The sequence below is a fragment of the Solanum lycopersicum genome, chromosome 4 (genome assembly GCF_036512215.1).
Source record: "Solanum lycopersicum chromosome 4, SLM_r2.1".
Lineage (NCBI taxonomy): Eukaryota > Viridiplantae > Streptophyta > Magnoliopsida > Solanales > Solanaceae > Solanum > Solanum lycopersicum.
Window position 1 is genome coordinate 22,628,918 of NC_090803.1, and position 27,143 is coordinate 22,656,060.

At 35.5% G+C, this 27,143-nt stretch overlaps 1 protein-coding gene across 2 annotated transcripts; it reads left to right on the forward strand.

The window, feature by feature from the left end:
* Window positions 1-20,402: 20,402 nt before the first annotated feature.
* On the forward strand, window positions 20,403-26,573 carry LOC112941301 (shaggy-related protein kinase iota-like). 2 transcript variants are annotated; one of them, XM_069297100.1, is made up of 6 exons: window positions 20,403-20,518; window positions 21,168-21,294; window positions 24,374-24,457; window positions 24,814-24,864; window positions 24,973-25,068; window positions 26,363-26,573. In XM_069297100.1, exons 2-6 carry the CDS (start codon window positions 21,247-21,249, stop codon window positions 26,411-26,413), a joined length of 330 nt encoding a protein of 109 aa, XP_069153201.1. In that variant the 5' UTR covers window positions 20,403-20,518; window positions 21,168-21,246; the 3' UTR covers window positions 26,414-26,573. The 2 variants fall into 2 exon arrangements, with proteins under 2 accessions (XP_069153201.1, XP_069153202.1); XM_069297101.1 differs by having other exon boundaries at window positions 21,221-21,294.
* The last annotated feature ends 570 nt before the right edge of the window (window positions 26,574-27,143 follow it).

Consider the following 27,143-nt stretch of genomic DNA (forward strand, 5'->3'; position numbering starts at 1 on the left):
CAGGGCTGTCCGGAGTGCATCCGGTATTTCATGTGTCTATTTTGAAAAGATACCATGGGGATGGAAACTACATCATCCGTTGGGATTCCGTTTTGCTTGATGAGAATTTGTCTTACGAGGAGGAGCCTGTTGGTATTTTAGATAGAGAAGTTCGCAAGTTGAGGTCAAGGGAGATTGCATCCATCAAAGTTCAATGGAGGAATCGACCCGTTGAAGAAGCCACTTGGGAGAAAGAGGCTGATATGCAAGAAAGATATCCACACCTGTTTACAGACTCAGGTACTTCTTTTCGCCCTTGTTTTTCTTCTTATGATCGTTCTAGGACGAACGATGGGTAAATTGGTATCTATTGTAACGACCTGTTTAGTCGTTTTGAGCAGCAGACTTTGATTCTGGAAAAACTGGCAAAGACAACGGGCCCCACGACGGACCGTCGTAGGCACGACGGACCGTCGAGGGTATCTCGTTCCAAAATACGTAGAATTCTTAAAATTGGGTACTGAAATCGACTCTCTGAACTTCGTAACGGAATGGCAGGACGGACCGTCACAGGTGTGACGAACCGTCACAGACTCTTCAGAGAAATTGAGTCTCTGAACTCTGTGACGGAGCAGAAGAACGGACCGTCGCAGGCGCGACGGGCCGTCACAGGCTGCGTAATGCCAGGCTGGGTCAGATTTCTGTAATTATTTTGAGGGGCGTTTCAGACTATTCCTGCTTTAATTATAAAGTTAGTGGGTTAATTTTAATAAGTCTAATTACTTGGGGGTTAAAAGATGTAACCTTAAGTTAATTAGTGGGTTATTAATGCCATCTTTTATTCTTAATTATATACTAATTAGGGTAAAAGAAAGAGGGTTTGAATAAGAAAAGTAGAAAGAACAAAGAGAGAGAGAGGATCGAACGAGGAAGAGAGAAAACGAAGAACAAAGCTTGGGAAAATTGCTTGCTTGATCACTAATCTTCGGTGGAGGTAGGTTATGGTTTTTATGCTTTCATAGTGAACTCTTAATAGCGAATAATATGTATTGGGAAGTATTGTAAACCCTTCTATGTGCTTAATTGTATGCATGCATGAATGTGATTATATGATTGTGATGAAATAAGCATGATGAAGCTATTGAATCCCAAATCTTGATAAAAACCCAATCTCTTGTTAATGATGATGCCTTGGTATAAAAGAAGGCTCGATGAACTAAAGTAATGAGATTGATGATGCCTTGGTATAAGAGAAGGCTTGATGAATTGATAGAATGAGATTAGGGGATCGGGTGTCACGAACCGACACATAGATTTAGGGGATCGGGTGTCACGAACCGACACGTAGATTTAGGGGATTGGGTGTCACGAACCGACACGTAGGTTTAGGGGATCGGGTGTCACGAACCGACACGTAGATTTAGGGGATCGGGTGTCACGAACCGACACGTAGAATTAGGGGATCGAAGTGTCACGTTCCGACACATAGTAGTAGGGGATCGGAGTGTCACATACCGACACAAGAGGAATAAATATAATGAATCTTGAAAGATGTTAATATACTCAATCTAATGAATCTAATTCCCAAATGAGTATGGTATTGAGGCTTGGGTCCTCATGTGTGAACTTGACGGTAATTGTTAATGATATAGTACTTGTTGTTGCTACATGTTGAGTATTATAGTTGATTTTATGATATTACTTGGTATATACTATTTTCTATTTTGAGTTGGCCGATGATATCTACTCAGTACCCATGTTTGTACTGACCCCTACTTTTATGTTTTCTTCTTGTTATTTGTGGAGTGCAGCAAACGTGCCGTCGTCTTCAACTCAACCACAATTCTAGCCAGTGTTTGTCTTATCGGATCTTCAGGGTGAGCTAACGCTTCTAGCTTGGACTGGACTTTCTTCCTCCTGTCTTGATGCCTTGAAGTTCCGGCATGGACTAGCTTTAACTTGTTTTAGCTTTTAGAATACTCTTAGTTTAGTCATTCGATCATAGATGTTCTTGTGGTGATGACTTCCAGATTTTGGGGATAATAATAGTTATTGATTTTATTAATGAGTTTAAGTCTTCCGCATTACTTTCTGTTGATATTATATTGAAATGTTAAGGTTTAGATTGGTTGGTTCGCTCACATAGGAGGGTAAGTGTGGGTGCCAGTCGCGACCCGGTTTTGGGTCGTGACAGCAAATGTTTGTGTAAATCGTGATGTGCAAAAGTGGTATAATGTTGCTGGATTTAATGGTAATTATTGAATGAATATAACCATGAAAAAAGGTATACTTAAAGATGCACCAAATGATTCATCAAAGGTCCTAAAGATCTAATGAACAAATGATGATAACAAGGAGCTAAAAATAGTGAACAAATTTCCAGCATTTTGTAGGTTGGGTTCGGCCAATCAAAGTGGCATAAAATGCAATAAAAATGAATGTAGAATAAGTGAAATCACTAAGGATTGAACCCAAGACATTATTACATGAAAGCTACAAAAAATCAACAAAAGATTAAGACAAAAATGGATTGGAGGAGACTAAATTTCCAGCTTGCTGAAAATTGTAGTCTCGGCCAACTTTTAAAAAAATAAACTTCGTTTAGAATTTATTTTAAAATATGAGGTCATTGGGGATTGGACCCATGACCTCACCAAATGAAAAATTTCATAAAAAATTGGTGAGGAAATTGCAAGGAAAAATAGATGTGGTGCGCGGAAATTGAACCCACAACCTATTGAATGGATGAGAGAGTTAGGAGAAAAATAAAGGAGAAAATAAATGTCGAGAGTGAGGATTGAACCTAAAACCTCTTGGATAGGTGAGAAAGTTAAGAGATAAATTAAAAGAGAAATAATGAGCTTGTGGGGGATTGAATCCACAACCTCTTTGACTTAAACGAAAAAGGAGAGGAGAAACAGAAAGGAAATATTATGGGGTTGATGGGGATCGAACTAGGGTCCCCCAAATCTAAAAAATGCAATTATCAAGTTTAATATAAGATTAAGTGTTGTTCAAGGGTTTCGAAATTGGGTTTCCTTGCCCAATTCCGTATTGACACATAAGTCATACGTAAGTAAATGTTAATGAATGCTGCCTCTAAAGATCGAAATCAATAACTTGACATATCTATAAGATGCATAAGTCTTGTACCACATAATCTTGGGTAAACATGAATCACTTAGACAAACTATGAATGAAGCGTCATGGCTTGTTTATGTGGACTCATAAGTCTAGCCTACGCTTAAAAGTAAGTGAGCCTTAGATGTATGTGATAAAATGATGTAACCCTAGAATGGTTAAGTAAAAGTGTGAAACACTCTAAATGACCAAGTGCATTGACGTATGATGAAATGAACATTCACGTGAAGGGGTGAGTAAGATGAAAAGCAAATGTGTAAAGTTATTGAATGAGGTGACGATATGATAAAAGGCTAATGTGAAAGATGAGAGCAATCTCAAATGAACCTAAGTAAATGTTACCAAAACGTACTCACCTATGAGAGTGTAAAGTTAATGAAGAGGTTAGTCTCTATGAACACTCTAATGAAGTTACTGAAGTTAATGCATACTTAATACTAATGATGAGATGAGAAATTATCTTATGATCTATGATGTTCTCATGCTAGAAGTCAGCTTCCATGATGTATGAGTTAAATGTAATGAAACTTTATATTGAGCACCAACAGGCTAGCTATGAGTGGTGATGCCTTCCTTCGGGAAGGGTGGAGGTTCACGTAACTCTCATGAGATGAGACTGTCCGGCATGCCGGGTATGGGTCTCCTTATATCTCCTAGCCTTTGAACCTATACTTCCAATATACGGATCTAGCAGGGTTCGACTCCCTATATACTCTAGCATGTTCAAGTCACTTTGGCCGGTGATTCCACCTCTTTTCAGTGTGGAGCAGACATTGGATTTCATGATACTCACATGATCTATGTCAGTTAAGGTTAAAGTTCCCAATGAGGCCAACCTCAAATGATGCACATAATGAAATGAACGATACCAAATGTGTTAGGATAGGATAATAAAGAGGTGAGCTAGACTTAAGTAATGACACTAAGTTATTCTTGGTCATTGCACAACAAATCTGATGAGAGTCTTAAACTTCATCATAGGTATAACTGGTGATTGCACTAGTATATGCATGAATGAAAATGAAGTACGTATGAACGAACGAAGCAGACTCTGTGTTTGCTGAAGAAGGCTCCCTAGTTGAGGTCCCATATGTTGATCCCTCATTTTGGGAAGTCCTAATGTCAAGTCCATGATACCAAGGTCTCATGGCATATGAAAGAATGATATGAACTACGTGATATGATATGTGTAATATGTTATGTGCTGCTTGCAAAATGATAAGTATGATGATGCATGTTACTCTCATGGCATGACTTTCCTAATCCAAATTTGGCAAGTCCACTGACTTTCCTAATTCGAATTTGGCAAGTCCACATACTTGACTTTCCATAATTCATATCGTTAGGAGACAACTCTTCTTAATCATTCATGTCTTTGGTGTGTGCTTGATATACTCATACTTAGTACAAGTGTGTACTAATACCATACGACTCTATACTTTAAAGTGCAGGCACAGGCGGATGCTACAACTTACGATACGACGCTGCAGCTATCCGGACGTGGAATATTCATCCAGACTTGGTAGGTCCTCATGCTTTCGAAGACGCTTGCCCATTATATTCTAGCTTAGATATAGGTTTGAGTTGGTGGAGTATGTTCCACTAGCGTTTCTTTCTCATTTTATTTCAGACATTGTATTGGTGCCATTTTGGCAAGTATACACTTAATGCAGTATTGAACTATTTCTTTCATTTGATGATCTTAATATTAGATGGTTGATTGTGAATGTTTATGAGTTTAAGCAAATGTCTTATATGAATGTTAAGTAACAAAAAGTTCAAATTTTCCGCTAAAATTAACCTAGATGAAGTAACGATGACGTATGTAGGCCGGTCTGTGACCTTTGAGAGGTCAACGATACCGTTCTCGTCTGGGATCTAAAGTCCGATCGTGACATTACCTCACATAAAATGAGACAGAGGGAGTATACAAATTAATGGACAAGTGTGAAAATTTTATAAATGATATATATAAGACTAATATTTTCAAGTTATGACAGTATCATAAAACTTTCAAATTGTAACAATAAAAAATTTCAGGTTGTAACAATTTGTTATTTTTTTCAAAAAATAATAGTAGAAAATGTTTTTTGACAATCATAAGAAGAAAAACGAATATGTCATTAATTTTAGTATGTTAAGGATAATTAATAATGTCATAAATTTAGGAAATTAAAAACAAAATAGGAATATTTGTTTTTCATTTTTTACTCAATCAGTTAAAATTAATTAAAAAAAGAATATTTATTTCTTATTTGGCCCAAAGCAGTTAAAATTCGTTCAAATATAATTCTTTTCTTTTCTTGAAAGGTTTTTCTCTTTTCTCAATATTTTCTCTATAAACTGTCACTCTCATCTAATTCGTATTCGTGTTTATTCAGTAATTTTTTTTGTCTTGCAATGTATGACTTCTTATAGTATTAATAAAGTATGGTGCTAGATGAAAATAGGTTAGTGTTCTTTGTAATTTTTATTTGTATCGTAATACAAATAAAATGTTAAAAAAATATTATGAACAGTGATTCTAAAAAAAATATATATTCAGATTTTGTTTGTGTATAAAAGTTTTAATCATGAGGTTTTTAGTATGAATATTCTCTTTTGAAATTACATAAATTGGTATAGATTTTGAATTAAACATTCATTCTTTTTTTATGTTTCTAGTTTAAAAATTACACAAAATTTATTTGAATTTGGTTTATTGGTTATACCATGTTGGTATGATATTAGAATCATATTTGAATGAATTTCGTATACTATTTGTCTAATAAAATGATAATCAACAGTTAAAAGTAGTATTATTTTTATATTATAGTGACATGATTTCTGCTGTGAAAAAGTGACAACTTATGGCATGAATAGATATAATTTTGGTTGAAATAGGTATGAAAAGTGTGCATAATAATTGTATGAAATTTGTATACTAATTTCAGATTTTTTGTTGTGTATAATAATTTTAATTATGACTTTTTTTAAAAAAAATATAATACAATATTTTGGTATGAACATCGAATTTGTTCATTATTTGTCTGACTCATTTTGTTGATATATTTCTGGTTAAAAAATAGATAATTTTTTCTGTGGAATTTGTATACTAATACTACCATACATGTATGATAATCAATAATGTTTTTTGGTACAATTTCTGATTTGATTAAATATTTCTTAACATAATATTGTAATGAATTTTGAGAATAACAATATAACCAATTTGGTATATTGTTTATTAAAGAATAACAATTAATATTTCTAAGTTGAAATTATTTTGATATTCTAGTGGCATGATACTGGTATGAAAAATTGATAACTTTTGGCATGGAATAACTATGAAATGTGTGAATAAGAGTTGTATGAAAGAGCAAAAAACTAAGGGTACGCTCTCTAGAAGATTTGCTCGGAGGGGCATAGGTAGCGCCAGAGGAGCCGACTCGGCATCAACGACTTTGTGCCATACTGGAGTAATCCAATATGTGGTTCCACACGTCATTTATATACTGATATGACATATGTGTTTTACTTTTATATTTTGTAATAATATATGAAATTTTTTAAAAATAACATATGTATTTTTACTTTTATATGAATTTTGTATGCATAAAAATGGTATGAAATCTATATATTGATATAACATATGTATAGACCTAAGTCATCTCCGGCCACTCAAAGTTGTCCGCATAATTTATTTAGACACCTCAACTAATTCTTGTGCCAATTAAACATTTTATTTGTTCAAAAGTCATTCCTATTAGACACAAAATGCTGACATGGCAAAAAACGTGTAATTCACTTTCCTTGAGCGCGTTAATTTATTAAAAATAATATTTTTCTTTTTTTTCCTCTTAATTTATACCCCTAAGTTATTTTTTTTTTTAAAAAAAATATAACAAAAAAGAAGAAGAACAATTGTCTTCTTCTTCTTCCCTATTTCTATCAACCCCACCCCACCCCAACCCCCATACCCATACACTAGTGGTTATCTTCTCCCTCCATCATTCTAATGATTTCAAAATTCTTAGTATCAGTGGTTATCTTCTTCTCCCACCATTCTAATGGTTTCAAAATTCTTAGCATTTTGTTCATTTATAAATTTTTCGAAGAGATTCTTTTCCCCATTTTTCTCTACCTAAAAAACTAGATGAAGTAAAAAGTTATAATTAATAAAAAAGCTGATGAAAAAAAATATTATCGGGTTAAAGATGGAACTGTGCAGGGAGGGGAGGGTAGCCATTAATGGAGTTAGAGGAAATGTATGTTTTGTTCCAGTTGAAGGCAGGGAAATTTAGGTTTTACTTCTTTTTTTCATTTTTTTACTTTAAAATAATTTTTATTTTTTTACTTTATAATATAATGTTTAAATAATTTTTTGGATTAAAAAATAACACATGTCATTATTTGATTGGTCAAGTTGACATGTCAGCGCGGGTGTATTTCACACATCCTCTATTTTTTGTTTATTCTCGAAAAAATGTTCAAATGGTTCAAATTCAGTTTGGTTGAAGTGTTCAATAGGAGTACGTCTAGTTAAGGTGTCTAAATGAATAATCGGGACAAGTTTGAGTGGCCGCATATGACTTTGGCCAAAGTTATTTGTACTTTTATATGATGTAATAATAACGCAATGATTTATGATGAAACAGGAACATATACAATTCAAAATGTGTTGGAGCATAAAATATTGTCGTCTGGTTCAAGAACTATATGGAGACCACAACTTGAACTATGTAAATGATTAGCTGATGTAAAATTCAAGAGGTCTGTGGGAGGAACATAACAGGAAGACATGTTCAAATTACCCTTCTGAAAAAAGACAATTTATTTTTATTTTGATTTAGTTGTTTTATTGTGGCAAACTAATTTATTGATTTATTTTGTCTTTAAGTTAATGAATTATATTATGTGTGCTTGTTAATCATTTGTGTATTAAGTGTTTTCAAATGTATACTAAAAAATAGGCAGTGTGTATGCAATTGATATTGACTGAAAAAATTCAATCAAATCTTAGTATGAAATTTGTATACGTCTGATATCCAATTGGCGTCCCATAAGTAAAATTGAAAAAGTAAAATTGAAAAGAGATTTATCTGTAATAGCCAATGTAAAACTAGTTAATATTATATTAAATTTGTATAAATTTTTGTATCGAATTGATATGCCATTGAAAAATTAAAAAATCAACATATCGTTGAGATTTTAACCAAATTAGACAACCTAAACAAGTTAATGTTGTATTCAATTAGTATCAAAACATATATCCCTCTTGAAAATGAAATATTTCAAACAAAACTAGACAATCTAAAATAAGTTAATGTTGTATCCAATCTCTATACACTTGATATCCGATTTGAATTTTTTTTTAAAATAAATAAAAATGTATGAAATAAGTATCCCAGAAATATAAATCTGGCAAGAGTAAATTTGACTGTAAAATAACGCATATTATATATTATTGTTAGAAATTGTAACAAAAGAAATATATATCACCCGAAAATCAAAAACATATAATTAAAAGTCTAAAATGCAATAATTAATACAAGTTCCAGTATTTTCCTCTCTCTATCTTCAATTTATATTCCGTATTCATGTGTAATTTTTTAAATCATATTTAGTAAAACTTAGGAACTCCTTATTGAAGATTTTACGATCTCATATTATTTATATATATCAACAAATTTCAGAATTAAATTTACTTATTTCAGTCACAAAATAGTATTTTAGATCGAGAAAAACATACCAAAAATTAATTCGAAATTTCAGCAAAATAAATTTTTTTTCTCAAAAAATCATGTTTCAGATTAATTAAAATAAAAAACGATTCAAATTTTCAAAAACTAGAATTCTAATTCTAAAAAAATCATATTAAAAAAAAATATAAAACAATATTCAAAATTTAAAATAAAACAATTAAAAAAAGCAAAAATGTTACTATCCAAAAATAGACGTGCTGACACTCGTCTTATCCCAGCAAGACAAGTCAGCCTAAAACTCGATCATTATAATAAGATAAAAAAATTTCATAAGTTACTCAAAATTACTCTTAAAATCTGGTTGTCACGTATACAAGTCTCTAAAGTATCACCAATGAATCAAAAGAAAGATACAAGTTTCATATGACATTGTTCCTAAAGTAGGACAAGATTATAAATAGGAGTAAGAAGGTCCGCCGAAATGACAAGCAACTACCTCACAAATCTCCATATGAAGCCTCAGACAAGAAGAAGAGAAAATATCACAAAGGTCTAGGCTAATAACCTACAAAAAAAATTGTAGAAGTAAGGGGTGAGTACAAACCATACGGTGCTCAGCAAGTAAACATCTAAACACAAGCTAAGGGGATAAACTACGGATACTCCTTACACCCCAATCGAACCTCCATAACTACAACCTGCATAAAACCAACCCAACCTAACAGTTCTGTCACGACCCAAAACGTGTCGTGAGTGGCACCCACATTTATCCTCCTATGTGAGCGAACCAACCAATCTAAACCCCAACATTTCAAACATAATAAATAGAAAAACAATGCGGAAGACTTAAAACTCATTAACAAAATCAATAATCAACTTCTAAACTCAAAACTTATCATTATCCCCAAAATCTGGAAGTCATCATCACAAGAACATCTATCCTCAAATTACTAAAGCTAAGAGTATCTAAGAAACTAAACATAAATAATAGCTAGTCTATGCCAGAACTTCAAGGCATCAAGACATGAAGAAGAAGATCCAGTCCAAGCTAGAGGCTTTAGCTCACCCTGAAATCTGGTGTGACGAAGACTGGCTAGAGTTGCGGTTGGGTTGAAGACGATGGTACGTTTGCTGCACTCCACAATGAACAAAAAGAAAACATACAAGTAGGGGTCAGTACAAAATACGAGTACTGAGTAGATATCATCAGCCAACTAAAAATAGAAAAGAGTATATATCAGATAATATCATAAAATCAACCATATTACTCAACAGGTGAAAGCAACAAGTTCACAAATCATGTGTAACCACATCAAACAAACCTATGAGAACTCAAGTCTCCACACCATACTCATTTGGGATATAGGTTCTTTTCGTTCGAATTTATTAACATAATTTCAAGATTCATTATCTTTATTCCTCTTGTGTCGGTACGTGACACTCTGCTCCCCTACTACTATGTGTCGGAACGTGACACTCTGATCCCCTAATTCTACGTGTCGGTTCGTGACACCCGATCCCCTAATACTACGTGTCGGTTCGTGAGACCCGATCCCCTAATTCTACGTGACGGTTCGTGACACCCGATCCCCTAATTCTACGTGTCAATTCGTGACACTCGATCCCCTAATCTCATTTTGTTATTCATCAAGCCTTCTTTTATACCAAGGCATCATCAATCTCATTACTTTAGTTCATCAAGCCTTCTCTTATACCAAGGCATCATCAATCTCATTACTTTAGTTCATCAAGCCTTCTCTTATACCAAGGCATCATCAATCTCATTACTTTAGTTCATCAACCCTTCTTTTATACCAAGGCATCATCATTAACAAGAGGTTTTCAAGATTTAGGATTCAATTGTTTCATCATGCTTACTTTATCACCATTATATAAACACATCATGCAAGCACAAAATTAAGCATATAGAAGGGTTTACAATACTACCCAATACATATCATTTGCTATTAAGAGTTTACTATGAAAAACATAAAAATCATAACCTACCTCCACCGAAGTTTCGTGATCAAGCAAGCAATTTCCCAAAGCTTTGTTTTCTTTTCGTTTCCCTCTTCTCTCGATCGTTCTCTTTCCCTCTCCTTGTTCTTTCTATTTTTCTTATTCAAACCCCCTTTCTTTTACCCTAATTAGCATATAATTAAGTATAAAAGATGATGAATTAACCCATTAATTGATTCAAGGTTATCTCTTTTAACCCTCAAGAAATTGGATTATTAATATTCAACCACTAACTTTATAATTATAAGCAGGAATAGTCCAAAACGCCCCTTAAAACATTTAACGGAAATCTGACCCATCCTGGGATTACGCAGTCTTTGACGGGCCGTCGTGACTGCGACGGTCCGTCCTACTACTTTCGTCACAGAGTTCAGAGACTCATTTTATTAAAGAGTCTGTGACGGCCCGTCATGCTTGTGACGGTCCGTCCTGCCATTTCGTCGCGAAGTTCAGAGAGTCGATTTCAGTACTCAAATTTCAGAATTCTAAGTGTTTTGGAACGAGACCCCGTCGACGGTCTGTCGTGCCTATGACGGTCCGTCATGGAATCTGTCGACCAAGATAGTTTTTCCAGAATAAAATCTGTTGCTCAAAACGACTAAATAGGTCGTTAGAATAGATACCAATTTACCCATCGTTCATCCACGAACGATCATAAGAAGAAAAACAAGGGCGAAAAGGAGTACCTGAATCTATAAACAGGTGTGGATATCTTTCTTGCATATCGGCCTCCTTCTCCCAAGTGGAATCTTCGACTGGCCGATTCTTCCATTGAACCTTGACAGATGCAATCTCCCTTGACCTCAACTTGCGGACTTCTCTATCTAGAATGGCAACAGGATCCTCCTCATAAGACAAATTCTCATCAAGAAGAACTGAATCCCAACGAATAATGTAGTTTCCATACCCATGGTATCTTTTCAACATAGACACATGCAATACCGGATGCACTCCTGACAGTCCTGGGGGCAAGGCTAATTCATAAGCCACCTCCCCTACCCGCTTAAGTACTTTGAATGGTCCAATATACCTTGGGCTTAGCTTACCTCTTTTACCAAACCGCATCACCCCTTTCATGGGCAAAACCTTCAGCAAGACTTGCTCACCCTCCATAAACTACAAGTCTCTAACCTTTCGATCTGCATATTCCTTTTGCCTACTTTGCGCCGCTAAAAGCTTTTCTTGAATAGATTTCACTTTCTCTAATGAATCTCTCAAAAGGTCAGTACCCCAAGGTCTAACCTCAAATGCATCAAAACAACCAATGGGAGACCTACATCTTCTCCCATACAATGCTTCGAATGGAGCCATATCAATACTTGAGTGATAGCTATTATTGTGTGAAAACTCCGCTAAGGGTAAGAAGTTATCCCAATGACCCCCAAATTCTATCACACATGCACGAAGCATATCTTCCAAAACCTGAATTGTTCGCTCAGACTGACCATCGGTCTGAGGGTGAAATGAAGTTTCTAAGGTCCAACCTAGTACCTAATTCAGCATGCAATGTTCTCCAAAACTTAGAAGTAAACTGTGTACCTCTATCTGATATGATGGAAAGTGGAACTCCATGCAATCGAACAATTTCTGAGATGTAGAGTCTAGATAACTTCTCTGCATTGTAGGTCACCTTGACCGGGATGAAGTGAGCAGACTTAGTTAATCTGTCCACAATTACCCAAATAGAGTCAAACTTCCCTAATGTCTTTGGAAGACCAACCACGAAGTCCATTGCAATTCTCTCCCACTTCCATTCAGGAATGGGCATTCTCTGAAGTGTTCCTCCGGGCCTCTGGTGTTCATACTTTACTTGTTGACAATTTGGACATTTGGCAACAAAATCAACAATGTCGCGCTTCATTCTACTCCACCAAAAATGTTGCTTTAGGTCACGATACATCTTGGTTGCACCAGGATGTATAGAATACCTTGAACTATGAGCCTCTATCAGAATAGTGTTGATCAAATCATCAACGCGGGGTACACATACCCTTCCCTTGATTCTCAAAACACCTTCCTCATCGATTTGTGCTTCCTTAGCCTCTCCTCGTAATATTTATCTTGGATCCGGATCAGTTTCTCATTGGTAAACTGCTTTCCTTTAATCTTGTCAAGAAAAGAAGATCTTGCCTCCACACAAGCCAACAATCCTCCCTTCTCATTTACTTCTAACCTCATCAAGTCGTTAGCCAGAGTCTGAACCTCTCTAGCCAATGGACGTCTAGAAACTTGCAAGTGAGCTAGACTTCCCATGCTCCCTGCCTTTCTACTTAAGGCGTCTGCCACAATATTAGCCTTTCCCGGATGATACAAGATAGTGATATTGTAGCCCTTCAGTAGTTCCATCCATCTCCTCTATCTCAAATTCAAATATTTTTGAGTAAAGACATACTGTAGGCTACGATGATCCGTGTATACTTCACACTTAACTCCATGTAGATAGTGTCTCCATTGCTTTAAGGCAAACACTACCACAGCTAGCTCTAAATTGTGGTTGGATAATTACGTTCATGCACCTTTAATTGCCTCGAAGCATAAGCAATTACATTCTTCTCTTGCATTAGTACTGCACCCAAACCCGTATAGGATGCATCACAATAGACAATGAAATTCTTACCTTCCACTGGCAGGGTAAGGATTGGTGCAGTAGTCAACAAGGTCTTGAGTTTCTGAAAGCTTTCCTCACATTCGTCCGACCATACAAATGGAACATTCTGCTTAGTCAAGTTCGTCAATTGGGAAGCAATGGAAGAGAATCCCTTGACAAATCAACGGTAGTAGCTAGCTAAACCAACAAAGCTCCTTACTTCTGACACATTAGTAGGTCTTACCTAATTCCTCACCGTTTCAATCTTAGATGGATCCACCATCACTCCATCCTTAGAAACTACGTGCCCTAAGAAGGACACTGAATCTAGCCAAAACTCACACTTAGAGAATTTGGCATAAAGCTTTCTCTCCCTCAACATTTCCAATACAATTCTCATGTGCTCCTCATATTCCTTCTTGCTCTTTGAGTTTACCAATATATCATCAATAAATACGACCACAAAGAGATCCAGATATGGCTTAAAAATCCCATTCATCAAGCTCATGAAAGCAGCATGGGCATTCGTAAGCCCAACCCAAAAGACATTACTAAGAACTCATAATGCCCATACCAGGTCCGAAAAGCAGTCTTGGGCACATCTGCTGCCCGTATTTTCAATTGAAGATAACCAGATCTCAAGTAGATTTTTGAGAAGGTACAAACACCTTGTAACTGAACGAACAAATCATCAATGCGAGGAAGAGGATACTTGTTCTTAACCGTTACCTTATTCAATTGTCTGTAGTCTATGCACATTCGAAAGCTTCCATCCTTCTTCTTCACAAACAAAACAGGAGCACCCCAATGGGATGCACTTGGTCTAATGAAGTCTTTTCTCAACAACTCTTGAAGTTGGGCCTTTAACTCCCTTAACTCAGCGGGATCCATTCTATAAGGGGGTATAGAAATGGGGCGAGTACCCGGTTCAAGATCGATGCAGAAGTCAATATCTCTACCGGTGGCATACCAGGAAGGTCTGCAGGAAACACATCTAAAAACTCGCGGACTATCGAAACTGACTCAATTGAAGGTACTTGGGTAGTATCATCCCTGAGGTGTGCCAAGAAAGCTAAACAACCCTTACTAACCATTCTCTTAGCACGAAGAAAGGAGACGATACGAACCGGATTAGAAGTGTAGTCACCCTCCCACACTAATGGATCTGTCCCAGGCTTGGCCAACGTTACAGTTTTAGCATTACAATCTAAGATTGCAAAATTTGGAGAAAGCCAATTCATACCTAGGATTACATCGAAGTCAACCATTTCTAAGATAACCAAGTCTACATGAGTATTGCTCCCCACAAAAGTCACCAGACAAGACCTATATACCTTTTCAACTATCACAGACTCACCCACCGGAGTAGACACACGAATAGGTATGTCAAGCAATTCACAATGTAAATTAAGACCAGTAGCAAATGAGGAAGATAGATATGAAAATATGGAGCCGGGATCAAATAATACAGAAGCCATACAATCACAAACCAAAAGATTACATGTGATAACAGGATGTGATGTCTCCGCTTCCGACCGCCCAGGAAAAGCGTAACAATGGGCCCTATCACCTGTTTGCCCGTTGCCCCTACCATGTTGTGCTGTAGTGGCTCTAGTTTTCCCGTCACCCCGGCCATTTTGGTGACCATCATTACCTCGGCCACCACGTCCTCCAGAATAACGGCCTCTACCATGACCACCTCTACCTCTAGCTATTGGGGGTCTATAACTCTGTTTTGGACAATTCCTCCTAATATGTCCAGTCTCCCCACATCCATAACACTCTCTGGAGTCAAGCATAGGTCTCTCAAAGAAGTGTTGACCGGTCTGAGGTGGACCCCCAACTACAGTCTGTAGTGAAGACTGAATTGGTCGGACTGAGTAACCTCCTGAACCCTGTCCTCTAGAGTAAGAACCATTACACTCACCTCCCTTTTGAAACCTTTTTGATGTCGATGCAATGGTGAAGTCATCTGGCTTCACTCCTTCCACCTCTATCACGAAGTCTACCACTTCTTGAAAGGATTTTGCCATAGCCGCTACCTATAAGGCTGAAATCTGCAATTCTGACCTCAACCCCTTCACAAAACGGCGAATCCGCTCTTGTGGACTGAAACAAAGTTGGGTGGCATACCTGGATAATGCACGAAACTTAGCCTCATATGCAGTAACCGACATCCTACCTTTCTCTAGGCTCAAGAACTCATCTCTTTTCCTATCCCTCAAAGTCCGGGGGATATACTTCTCCATAAACAAGCTAGAGAATGATGCCCAAGTCAAAGGTGGTGCCTCTGTTGGTTGACATTCAACATGTGACCGCCACCACATTTTGGCGTTCCCTTGGAACTGATAAGTCACAAACTCAACACCAAACCGTTCTACTATACCCATCTTGTGTAGTAGCTCATGACAGTCAACCAGAAAATCGTAGGCGTCCTCAGATTCAGCACCCTTGAAGACTGGAGGTTTCAATTTCAAGAACTTACTGAAAAGTTCATATTGATCATTTGTCATTATAGGCCCTGTAGTCAGATGAGGAAACGTGCCTATTTTCAATGAGGCATCCACGCGGGGAGCCACAGTAGCTGCATGTTGTACCTCCGGAACCTGAGGTGCTGGTGCTGAAAACACTGGCGGTGTCTGGCCCTGATCAGATAACCCGTAAAGATAAGCAAGAACCTGATTGATCATCTCCGAGGTAGGTTGGGGTGAGGAGTCACCGCCCTAGTACCAGACAGGCTAGGTGCTTGTCCTCTTCCTCTAGAGGACGTCCTCCCACGACCTCTTCCACGGCCTCTTGCCACTACTCCTCTTCGAGCTACAGCTATAGTGGCTGGCTCAGACGCTTCTTGTCTTGCCGGTGTTGGTGTTGGCACAGTTGTTGCTCTAGTTCTAACCATCTGCGAGATAGAGTGAAGATGGTCAGATACAAATTTGTATCATCTAGATACCAATTGGACCCAAGTAATAGCACGAAAGAAAGAAAGAAAGAATGGAATTTTCCTAAAGTCTTATAGCCTCTCAAAGAAAAGTAAAGGCGTCCCCCTACCGTTGCTTAAGACTCTACTAGACTCGTTCTTGTGTGATTAGACCAACGAACCTAATGCTCTGATACCAAGTTTGTCACGACCCAAAACGTGTCGTGAGTGGCACCCACATTTATCCTCCTATGTGAGCGAACCAACCAATCTAAACCCCAACATTTCAAACATAATAAATAGAAAAACAATGCGGAAGACTTAAAACTCATTAACAAAATCAAAATCAACTTCTAAACTCAAAACTTATCATTATCCCCAAAATCTGGAAGTCATCATCACAAGAACATCTATCCTCAAATTACTAAAGCTAAGAGTATCTAAGAAACTAAACATAAATAATAGCTAGTCTATGCCATAACTTCAAGGCATCAAGACATGAAGAAGAAGATCCAGTCCAAGCTAGAGGCTTTAGCTCACCCTGAAATCTGGTGTGACGAAGACTGGCTAGAGTTGCGGTTGGGTTGAAGACGATGGTACGTTTGCTGCACTCCACAATGAACAATAAGAAAACATACAAGTAGGGGTCAGTACAAAACACGAGTACTGAGTAGATATCATCGGCCAACTCAAAATAGAAAACAGTATATATCAGATAATATCATAAAATCAACCATATTATTCAACAGGTGAAAGAAACAAGTTCACAAATCACGTGTAACCACATCAAACAAACCTATGAGAACTCAAGTCTCCACACCATACTCATTTGGGATATAGGTTCTTTTCATTCGAATTTATTAACATAATTTCAAGATTCATTATCTTTATTCCTCTTGTGTCGGTACGTGACACTCTGCTCCCCTACTACTATGTGTCGAAACGTGACACTTCGATCCGCTAATTCTACGTGTCGGTTCGTGACACCCGATCCCCTAATACTACGTATCGGTTCGTGACACCCGATCTCCTAATACTACGTGTCGGTTCGTGACACCCGATCCCCTAATTCTACGTGTCGGTTCGTGACACCCGATCCCCTAATTCTACGTGTCAATTTGTGACACCCGATCCCCTAATCTCATTCTGTTAATTCATCAAGCCTTCTTTTATACCAAGGCATCATCAATCTCATTACTTTAGTTCATCAAGCCTTCTCTTATACCAAGGCATCATCAATCTCATTACTTTAGTTCATCAAGCCTTCTCTTATACCAAGGCATCATCAATCTCATTACTTTAGTTCATCAAGCCTTCTTTTATACCAAGGCATCATCATTAACAAGAGGTTTTCAAGATTTAGGATTCAATAACTTCATCATGCTTACTTTATCACCATTATATAAACACATCATCCAAGCACACAATTAAGCATATAGAAGGGTTTACAATACTACCCAATATATATCATTCGCTATTAAGAGTTTACTATGAAAAATATAAAAACCATAACCTACCTCCACCGAAGATTCGTGATCAAGCAAGCAATTTCCCAAAGCTTTGTTTCCTCTTCGTTTCCCTCTTCTCTCGATCGTTCTCTTTCCCTCTCCTTGTTCTTACTATTTTTGTTATTCAAACCCTCTTTCTTTTACCCTAATTAGCATATAATTAAGTATAAAAGATGATGAATTAACCCATTAATTGATTCAAGGTTATCTCTTTTAACCCTCAAGAAATTGGATTATTAATATTCAACCACTAACTTTATAATTATAAGCAGGAATAGTCCAAAACGCCCCTTAAAATATTTAACAGAAATCCGACCCAGCCTAGGATTACGCAGTCTGTGACGGGCCGTCGTGACTGCGACAGTCCGTCCTGCTGCTTCCATCACAGATTTCAGAGACTCGTTTTATTAAAGAGTCTGTGACGGCCCGTCATGCTTGTGACGGTCCGTCCTACCATTTCGTTGCGAAGTTCAGAAAGTCGATTTCCGTACCCAAATTTCAGAATTCTAAGTGTTTTGGAACGAGACCCCCTCGACGGTCCGTCGTGCCCATGACGGTCTGTTGTGGGATCCGTCAACCAAGACAGTTTTTCCAGAATAAAATCTGCTGCTCAAAACGACTAAACAGGTCGTTACAAGTTCACCATTTAAAAGCACGTATAACAGCAACAAACTCAATATTCATCAATTACACATTTCACAAAAGGCACTCACAATACCAGCAAAACACAAGATCAAGTTCATCAAATAGACGTAACCAAATATCAAATACTTTCCAATAATAAATAAAATACTAAATCATAAAGGATGAAGAATGTCATGTGATGCAATGCAATATGACACCATAAAATGATATACCTCCAAATACCAAGTACTCTCTCAACTATATATCCATGATACTTCTCAGAAATATATCGAGAGTTCATAACCCATGGGGGACTCACGAGGTCCATATACCGACACGGACGATCTCCACGTGTCTGTGCGGATGATATCAATGACTATCATAAATCAATCAAATTCTGCACGGATGATCTCCACGTGCCCAAATTATAATCATAACTTTTCTATCACACAAACGATCTCCACGTGCCCAAATAATCATAACTCGATCTCAACACGGACGATTTCCACTTGTTAGACCTTAACTCTTAGCCAATCTTATGTCAATGCATGTGCACATATGATATCAAAGAAAGGAGATGATGCAACATCTCAATAAATCAAATGTCGCTATGACATATAATCACCTCAATTATCACAATTATACGAGTTCAGTAAAGAACACAATCACACATAATAAAGCAAATCAATAATCTATCAGTTAATGCCCATATGCTTTCGCATTCTAGGATTACAATCCGCATTCTATAATAATAAATCTTCCCATTATAATACCGATACTCGTACCATTCTCAACACATCACATACAAACAATTAATCACATTGTCTTTTATTAACCCTTTTTATCAATAAAATTAATTAAGGTGGACAAGTCAACCCTTCCAAATCCCATTACTCCCAAACACCGATCACAAGGAAATACATGCATTCCATACATTTAGCAAGAGTTTAGAAATCCAGTTGCCTCAAATAGTCGAACAATCACTCTGAGACTTGAGCCTTTCTTTTTTGTTGTACTTCCAACTCAAAGCAATCTATTCACATTAATAATCATAATAAAATTTTGTAACTAACAACACTCATATTACTATAGGTCTAGCCTAGACCCAAAAATTTACGCAAATTTAAAATCAAGTTCCTAAATTTTAAGTCTAGGCTTAAGTCCCAACTTCTTTCCAATGTCATAAACCTAAGGGTATTCACATAATATCATACACATAACACTTAATTACATGTAGCAATATATCAAAACTTGAATCATAATATAATAACCAAAAATATAAATTCACCCCATACTAACTTAGTAATAACTAAATTAGGAATAGTAACATGAAAGTGGAAGAATTAATCTTGTTCTTGCCATGTATGCCTATTCATTTACCCTCCTATACTTGCCTTAAATTTTCCAAAACAAGACTCATTTGAAAAGGAAACACGAAGGGGTACATTAAACTCTTATAATAATAATAATAATAATAATAATAATAATAACGATAATAACAATAATAATAAAAATAACAACAACAGTCGCAATAATAATAATAATAATAATAATAATAATAATAATTTCTTTTGTTGCAAAGCTAAAAAAAATCTTCTTCCAAACACGTACAACATTCCGTTGTTTTCTCTAATTAACAAATTACAAAATAATTTCTATTTCATTACAAATCTAGTCATAGAATATTAAAGATTTAGCTACTAGTTATTGAAACAATATCTCTTTCGTGGTTAATTATTCAAACACCTCCCCACTATCGTTATTATTCAAATTTCTTGACCACCAATGCTATATACCACCATCCCTAATTTTCTACTATAGTAGAAAAGGGTAGTTCAACATGCTTGCTTCATTATTTAGGGGTATTTTTGTCTTTTCAATTTTCTCTAATGGCTAGGTGTCATCTTGTTGCTTAATCAATTTTTGCCCTTTCAGTTTCCTATTGCAAGGTGTCTTTCAATGGTGATCTGAATGTATGCATGTGTTCCTCTATGTCATCCTTCTATTTTCCCTCTATTGATATCACTATTTTCACATCAAAGTTCACGGCATTTACCAGGTAAGATTAAGCATGATTCAATTGAGCTTTTTCAGTCATCTTTCTTTCATCAAAGTGAAGTTCCAAATTTCATTTGGCTGTGCGAATGTTCCCTTATTTTCCTATTTGAGATTCTTATTGATGTTGGATTATCCTTTTGGTTGGGTGATTAAGTTTGATTTAGGTGTGTGAATATATGAAATTTGATTTGGGTATGTGTGGTATGGAGGTTTATAAGAGATGGATTAGAAGGAATAAAAGTTTTGTGCATCAATTGGACTCTATTGCCAATGGAAGAACTATTTTTTTAATTTTTTTAAAGCTCTCTGCTTTTATGGTGTGAAAACAAGAATGAAATTGGATTTCATTTTTAATATAGAAATGGTGGATATGTGTAGTTTATAAATTTCATTTCTGTGCCTAAATGGGTTTTTTGTTTCCCTTACAAAGTTTGTATATTTGATTAGTTTTGTGTTTGTTTGAGCCTTTGTTCATATATGAAAAAATCATATATTTTCACATGCAATAGATTTTGGTTGTCTTTTGTTACATGTATAGTTTGATTTTCTTTATCAAAATTCTTTTCAACTTGCTCTGTTCATATATGGGTTTTCCCCATCTGAATTAATTTTCTGGATTTTTGTGATGTTCGATTTTTCTTGTGTTTTAGAGTCTTTTTTGGTTCTGAAGCTCATCTCTCATCTCACATGGCTGAATTCAAAGAATTCTGGTCATAAAAACAGAAAGGCATGAATTGCGCAAGAAGTTCTTTCGGTTTTCTTCAGCATTCTATCGAGGTAAGGTTCTTCCATGTCTTCATTGAGTTTTTTTTGTATAATTTTTCTTTTCATCAAAACTGAAGTCTTCCATTTGGGTCTGCTATTGCTGTTTGATTTTACTTGTGTTTTTGAAGTCCCAATTTTCAATTTGGGTTTGGTGATTATGCTTTCGCTGTTCTAATTTGGAATGTCATGAAATTGCATTTGGATTTTTCTTGTGTTTTTTCACATGCAGTAACTAATTTGGTATTTTACCTTCGGAATTAACTTTGTGGTTCCTTTATTTTAGTTTGATTTTTTTTATCACAATTCTTTTGAACTTCCTTCATTCACATATGGGCTTTCTATCGAAATCAATTTTTTGGGCTCTTGTGGGTTTGTTTTGGAGTTTTTGTGGGTTTATTTTGGAGTTTTTTTGGAGCTTGTAGGCAATGACATTAAAAATTTTCCCAATAGATTCTGATACTACTCCACCGACTTGTGTATATAACTAGCGTTGCGATACTGTATTGGTTTGGTTTTAGTATATCTTTTATCTCTTTATGATGTTTTAAATAAAAGAAATTGCAACAAATGAATTTTAGTTGGAATAGCCTAACGACTGAGTAATTGCTAGGGGAGATTGAAAATCGAGGTTGGAATCCCAACAGAGAAATAACTGAAAAAGTGCAGAATTTTCTTGCATCTACCTAAGCTTAGTGGATGGAGTTACTCGATAGTTGTATTGCTAGGTTCCGACAAAGGAATTTTGAAAAAGTGCAGAAATTTCTCTACCTAAGCTGAGTGGATGAAGTTATTCGAGATTTGTGTTGTTAGGAGCTTAGTGAACGAAGTTGCTCAATATTTGTGTTGCTAGGCAACACTAAGTACCCGGTGGATTGGTCGAGGTTCACACAAGGTAGCCTAGATACAACACTTATAAAGAGAAAAGTTTATATTGCTCAAGTAAAGTTTATAAGAGTGATTAGCTTATTTTATCTTTACTTTGTCATATGAGGTTACTTGGTTCTGTAAATTTCCTTGTTCTGCTCTTCTTATATCTTTTGTCACTAACTTAAAAAGGAGTTATCTTCTTAATAATCTTAAAGAAGTTTCCCCGATTAATAAATATGAAAGGATGTACGAATTGATAAAATGAGAAACTTATTGCAGTCATGTTAGTTGATTCTTGACATTTCACTTACAGACTTGACGTTTAATTTTTGAATGCTACATTTCTCTTTTTACTATTAAGTTTTGATTTTTGATGGTGTGTGGCACGTGGAGTCGTTTAGTTTATGCTTTTTGTGGTTTCTTTTTCAGCAATGAAATTGAAAAATCCCCCAAATAGATTATGATGGTGCTGCACCAACTTATGCATATATGTTATCATGTTGTGTTGGTTTGATTTTCGTGTCTCTTTTATCTTTTATGATGTTTTCAACCAAACAAAAAAAAGCAACATATGAATTTTAGTCACACGGGATGACCTAGCGACTGAGAAACTGTTGAAACAAAATTGAGAATTGAGGTTGAATTTCCAACAGAGGAGTAACTGAAAAAGTGTAGAAATTCCTTGCAGTTGCCTAAAGCTTAGTGAACAGAGCTACTCGATATTTCTATTGCTAGGTCCCAACAGAGAAATAATTGAAAAAGTGCTGAAACTCCTTGCATCTGCCTAAGCTTAGTGGGCGTTGCTCGATGTTTTTGAATTTTCCTGATGAACAATTGAGGTTTGGATAGCTAACTATTACGAGATTCTTTGACTATTAAATAAAAATGAGTCTTTTCTCGACTAAAAGAATCTCTTTTTAGTTTTAGCCATATAGTTTAGACTCTTTGAAAATGTTCACTAAAAAAAATTTGAAAGATATATCATATAAAGCGTTCTTATATTGTGATTTAGTTAATTATATATAATGTATTATACCCGTGCACACTCGCGCACAAATATTCATACCCTGCCTCTACTATGATGGCATGAGTTGAACACAAAGTTCTACCAAATCTTAATTACATCCCAAATAGTTTTGCAATTCAAGAGGAAATACTCTAGGTTCTCATATTGATAATCACTTGGTACGTATGCTTTCAGTTTTTGTATGTTTTGTCAAATACTTATGATTATGAAAATGTATCAAAAGGAGGACTGTGTTTTCTCCCAATAAATATGACAGTTATTTTTTCTAGCTCTGTGATGCTTAAGGTAGTGTGAATGTAAATAGTTACTTTAATTTTCAAAAAAAGAACTGTGAGTAGTTGTGGTGTGGACCTCTCACCTATGACCAAGATAGTGTGTTTCCAAAATGGAAGCTTTGAACTTGTGAGTTGTCACTCCTCATTTCTCCTTTGAAAGTAGAAAGATATTTGAACTCCCATAGTTAGGTTCAAGGATGATGATAATTATTATAGCTGATGGGAATTGTGAGAAAGTTATTGCATTGAATTGAACAGAAAGACTTTATCGATATAAATCAATGGATTGATTTTTTATTGTGAGATCTAAATAAAACTAGCATTTGATTTTTTGGTTGATTCATTGTCATAAAATTCAGACTTCACACGTAAAAATTGCAACTCAAAAATGCTGATTGGTTGATTTGTTTGTATAAGTTTTAAACCTTGTAGTTTGGTGTAATATCAGTCTGAGTACTTCACATTGCAGAAGCAACTCTTTGGCATAGACACTGACACTTTGAAGCAATCTTATGGTCTCTGTCTTGAAGAGGTTGACGCTGATAAATAAATACAGCTAGCAAAACAGCTAACTGATTTTTGGATAAATATGATAGTGGTTAAGAATATAAAAGTACCGCACTTGTGCGATTACACTTGGTATGTTGTATTAAGAAAATAAAAACTAGATAGATTCTTTTATAGATATACTGCTTGTATGCATGGGTTTTCACCCAATTTGATGGATATTTATATCGCCTGCATGTCGGGGGAGGGGAGGGGGGTCAATATAGTGTACTGTACTCCCAAAAAAAACAGTGATTTATTTGGGAGCACTCCTGTTTGTTTGTTTGATTGTGGCATGAACTTAGTGTGATAGTTTAATTTATTTTCATTTTTGCAATATTGTTAAGTTTTTATGAACTATGTCTTCGTTTTACAGGACAGTTCCAAGACATTGCAGGTTGAAACATATGTTTGGTTTAACAAGAGGGATCCAAATTTACATGGGGAATGGGACTTTGAGGTAAATTTGTGAGCTCATATATCTGCCTCTCCCTTCATTGCTTGTTGTACTAATATATGAAGAAGGGATATACTTTTTCCTGTCCCGTCTTCGGTTCTTTTCATTTTGATTGGACCTTGCATTTAGAAAGTGCATTATGTTGCAAAGGGTTATATCTACTTTTTTGGTTGCCTGATCTTAAGCCCAAAGCAGGTGGCGGATTTGGTAAAAAGTTTACAAGCATATAATCTACATATCTCTGCCTGTGAGTAGACCAGGAACTGCACTCTATAGCTTACGTACTGTCCATGAAATCTCTGCAGACTTTTTTGGTGCACTTTTCCTGTTTCTAACCAATTTTTGCAATCTTCTTGCAGCCATTGTTCCCTGGAGAAAATACTGTGGACCAGCTTGTTGAGATAACCAAGGTGTTGTGTGATAAATTCTTGTTTACTGATGCAAATATTGTAGCAGGTTTGCAGTGATCTAGACTTCTATTGCTTACTGATTCTTGTGTCATTTGCTTCATCTTATAGGTACTTGGAACACCGACAAGGGAGGAAATTCGCTGTATGAATCCAAACTATACTGATTTTAGGTTTCCACAAATCAAAGCACACCCTTGGCATAAGGTATGCTTTCACTTGACTTTAGTCGTACCTCGTGGAACAACAATTTGTTGTCTTGCTGCTTGCTGTGTGTATCATTCCTCTTAAATTTTGTACTGAGAGTTTATTTTCATTCTTTTCTCTTTTCTTTGTAATTTTATTATCAAATATCTTAATTAATTGCTAAAGTAGTGACTCTATTGTTTGTGGTAAGAATATTGTTCTCAATAGATAAACATAATTTACCAACATGTCTAGAAATTAGGCTCTGAACTTTTGTAAATCTTGTTGTATAGATTTGGATGTCGTAAAAATTGAAGTTATGCAGATATGTTTCATTTTCTTCATGGAAGAAAACCTTTTAAGCCAAAAATGTCTTTCTGCTTTGGGATAAACATGTCTGCACCAGTATAGTACTTTCTCTTCACTCACTTCTTTTTGAATTTTTTAAATTTGTTGCCTCCATTTTAATTGTTTGTCTTAGTTTGACTTGACACGACACATAACTTTTAAATCTTGTAGTCACAAACTAAAGATGTGTATAATGCACTTAATATGTCTGACAGAATGTTGGACATAAGAATTGCTAAATAGAAAAAAGTGATTATTTTTTAAGCAAACTAAAAGAAAATAAGACAAATAAATTGAAAAGGACGTAGAAAATTAGCTAGACTTAATAACTAGGATAAGTAGGGGATATATTTAAATATATATGTCATGTGTGAATCCTTTGTCATGTTGAGCTTCACTGATCCTTTATGGCTTTTGTATATTTTGATAGTATGAATTGTTTCCTCTACAACACCAACCAAAAGAGCTTTATTTATTATTTATCATATAGTCTTTCCATGTCATCATGATGTTTCATCAGATTTTGCTCTATTGATTGTAAATTTCACTTGTAATAGTAAAGGGTGCCTTCTCTTGTTTTGTCTGCATACTGTTTGGATGGTTGGTATATATTGTTCAGCATACTGGTTGATTTACTATAAGCCACACTATCAAACCATATGTATAAAGCTGCAACACAGAGGTTATTATTTTGTTGTGTTCATTGATATGTAGGATATGAAAATAATTTTCCTTCAAGATTTTGTACATATGTTGCACTATGCTAGGTGATCTATAATCTGTATTATTGTGTACAAAGGACTTGTGTTACTTGTGTACAAAGACCCTTCCACATTAACTAAATATTTGAGATTTCATAATTTGAATTAGGCTACTTTGTGCTCTTTTATTCTTGAGGTTTCTCTAATTATATATGTTTAACTAAGTATTCAACTTTGAACCTATATATTTCTCTCTTTTTTCACAGGTACTTTTTGCCAGGATGATAAGCGATAAAAATGTACCACTACATAAATGATACACATACTACATAAATGATACACATTCAACGTAAATGAAATGTAGCTAGGAACTTATTTTATGCATTTAGCTCAAAAAATTTGTTTAATGTTGGGCCCGTACTTGTACGGGCCATCTCTACCTAGTTGAAATAGAAAATCATTAATAGCACCCCACTAACTTATAAAGGAAAAACCAATAGCAATTACATTGTTCTTCAAAAAGTAAACATATTTTTTCCTTTGAATAATGGCATCTCACACGTGGTCAAATTTTCTTATAAAATTTGAGAAATAACAAGGCATATCCAGGGGAAAATCGATTCCAAACTTTTCAATTCTTATCCAATTTCTAACCGACTTAATTTAATATCAATGATATAAATTCTACACATAATACAATACAAGAAGAGTATGGTTGACCTGATGCATATTGTTCAATACTCTGGCAATCGCAAAAGTCATTGTCATCGTCCTTGTTTTAGAATGAGTCGAAATAAGCTTATACAATAACTAACATTATATTAAACCCTACCAACTTAATTCAATACATGGGTAAAGTAGTATAGAGTACTAAATAACTTATGGATCGACCCATTAACTAATTATTAAATTAAATTTTAAAAATTTATCCACTAATTAAATAAACATAGTTGAATGAGTAATTCTAAATTCTCATTAAAATTTACGAAAAGGGTTCTTTATGAAAGAAAGATAAATAGTTCTCAAAATGGCCTAACAGGTCATTAC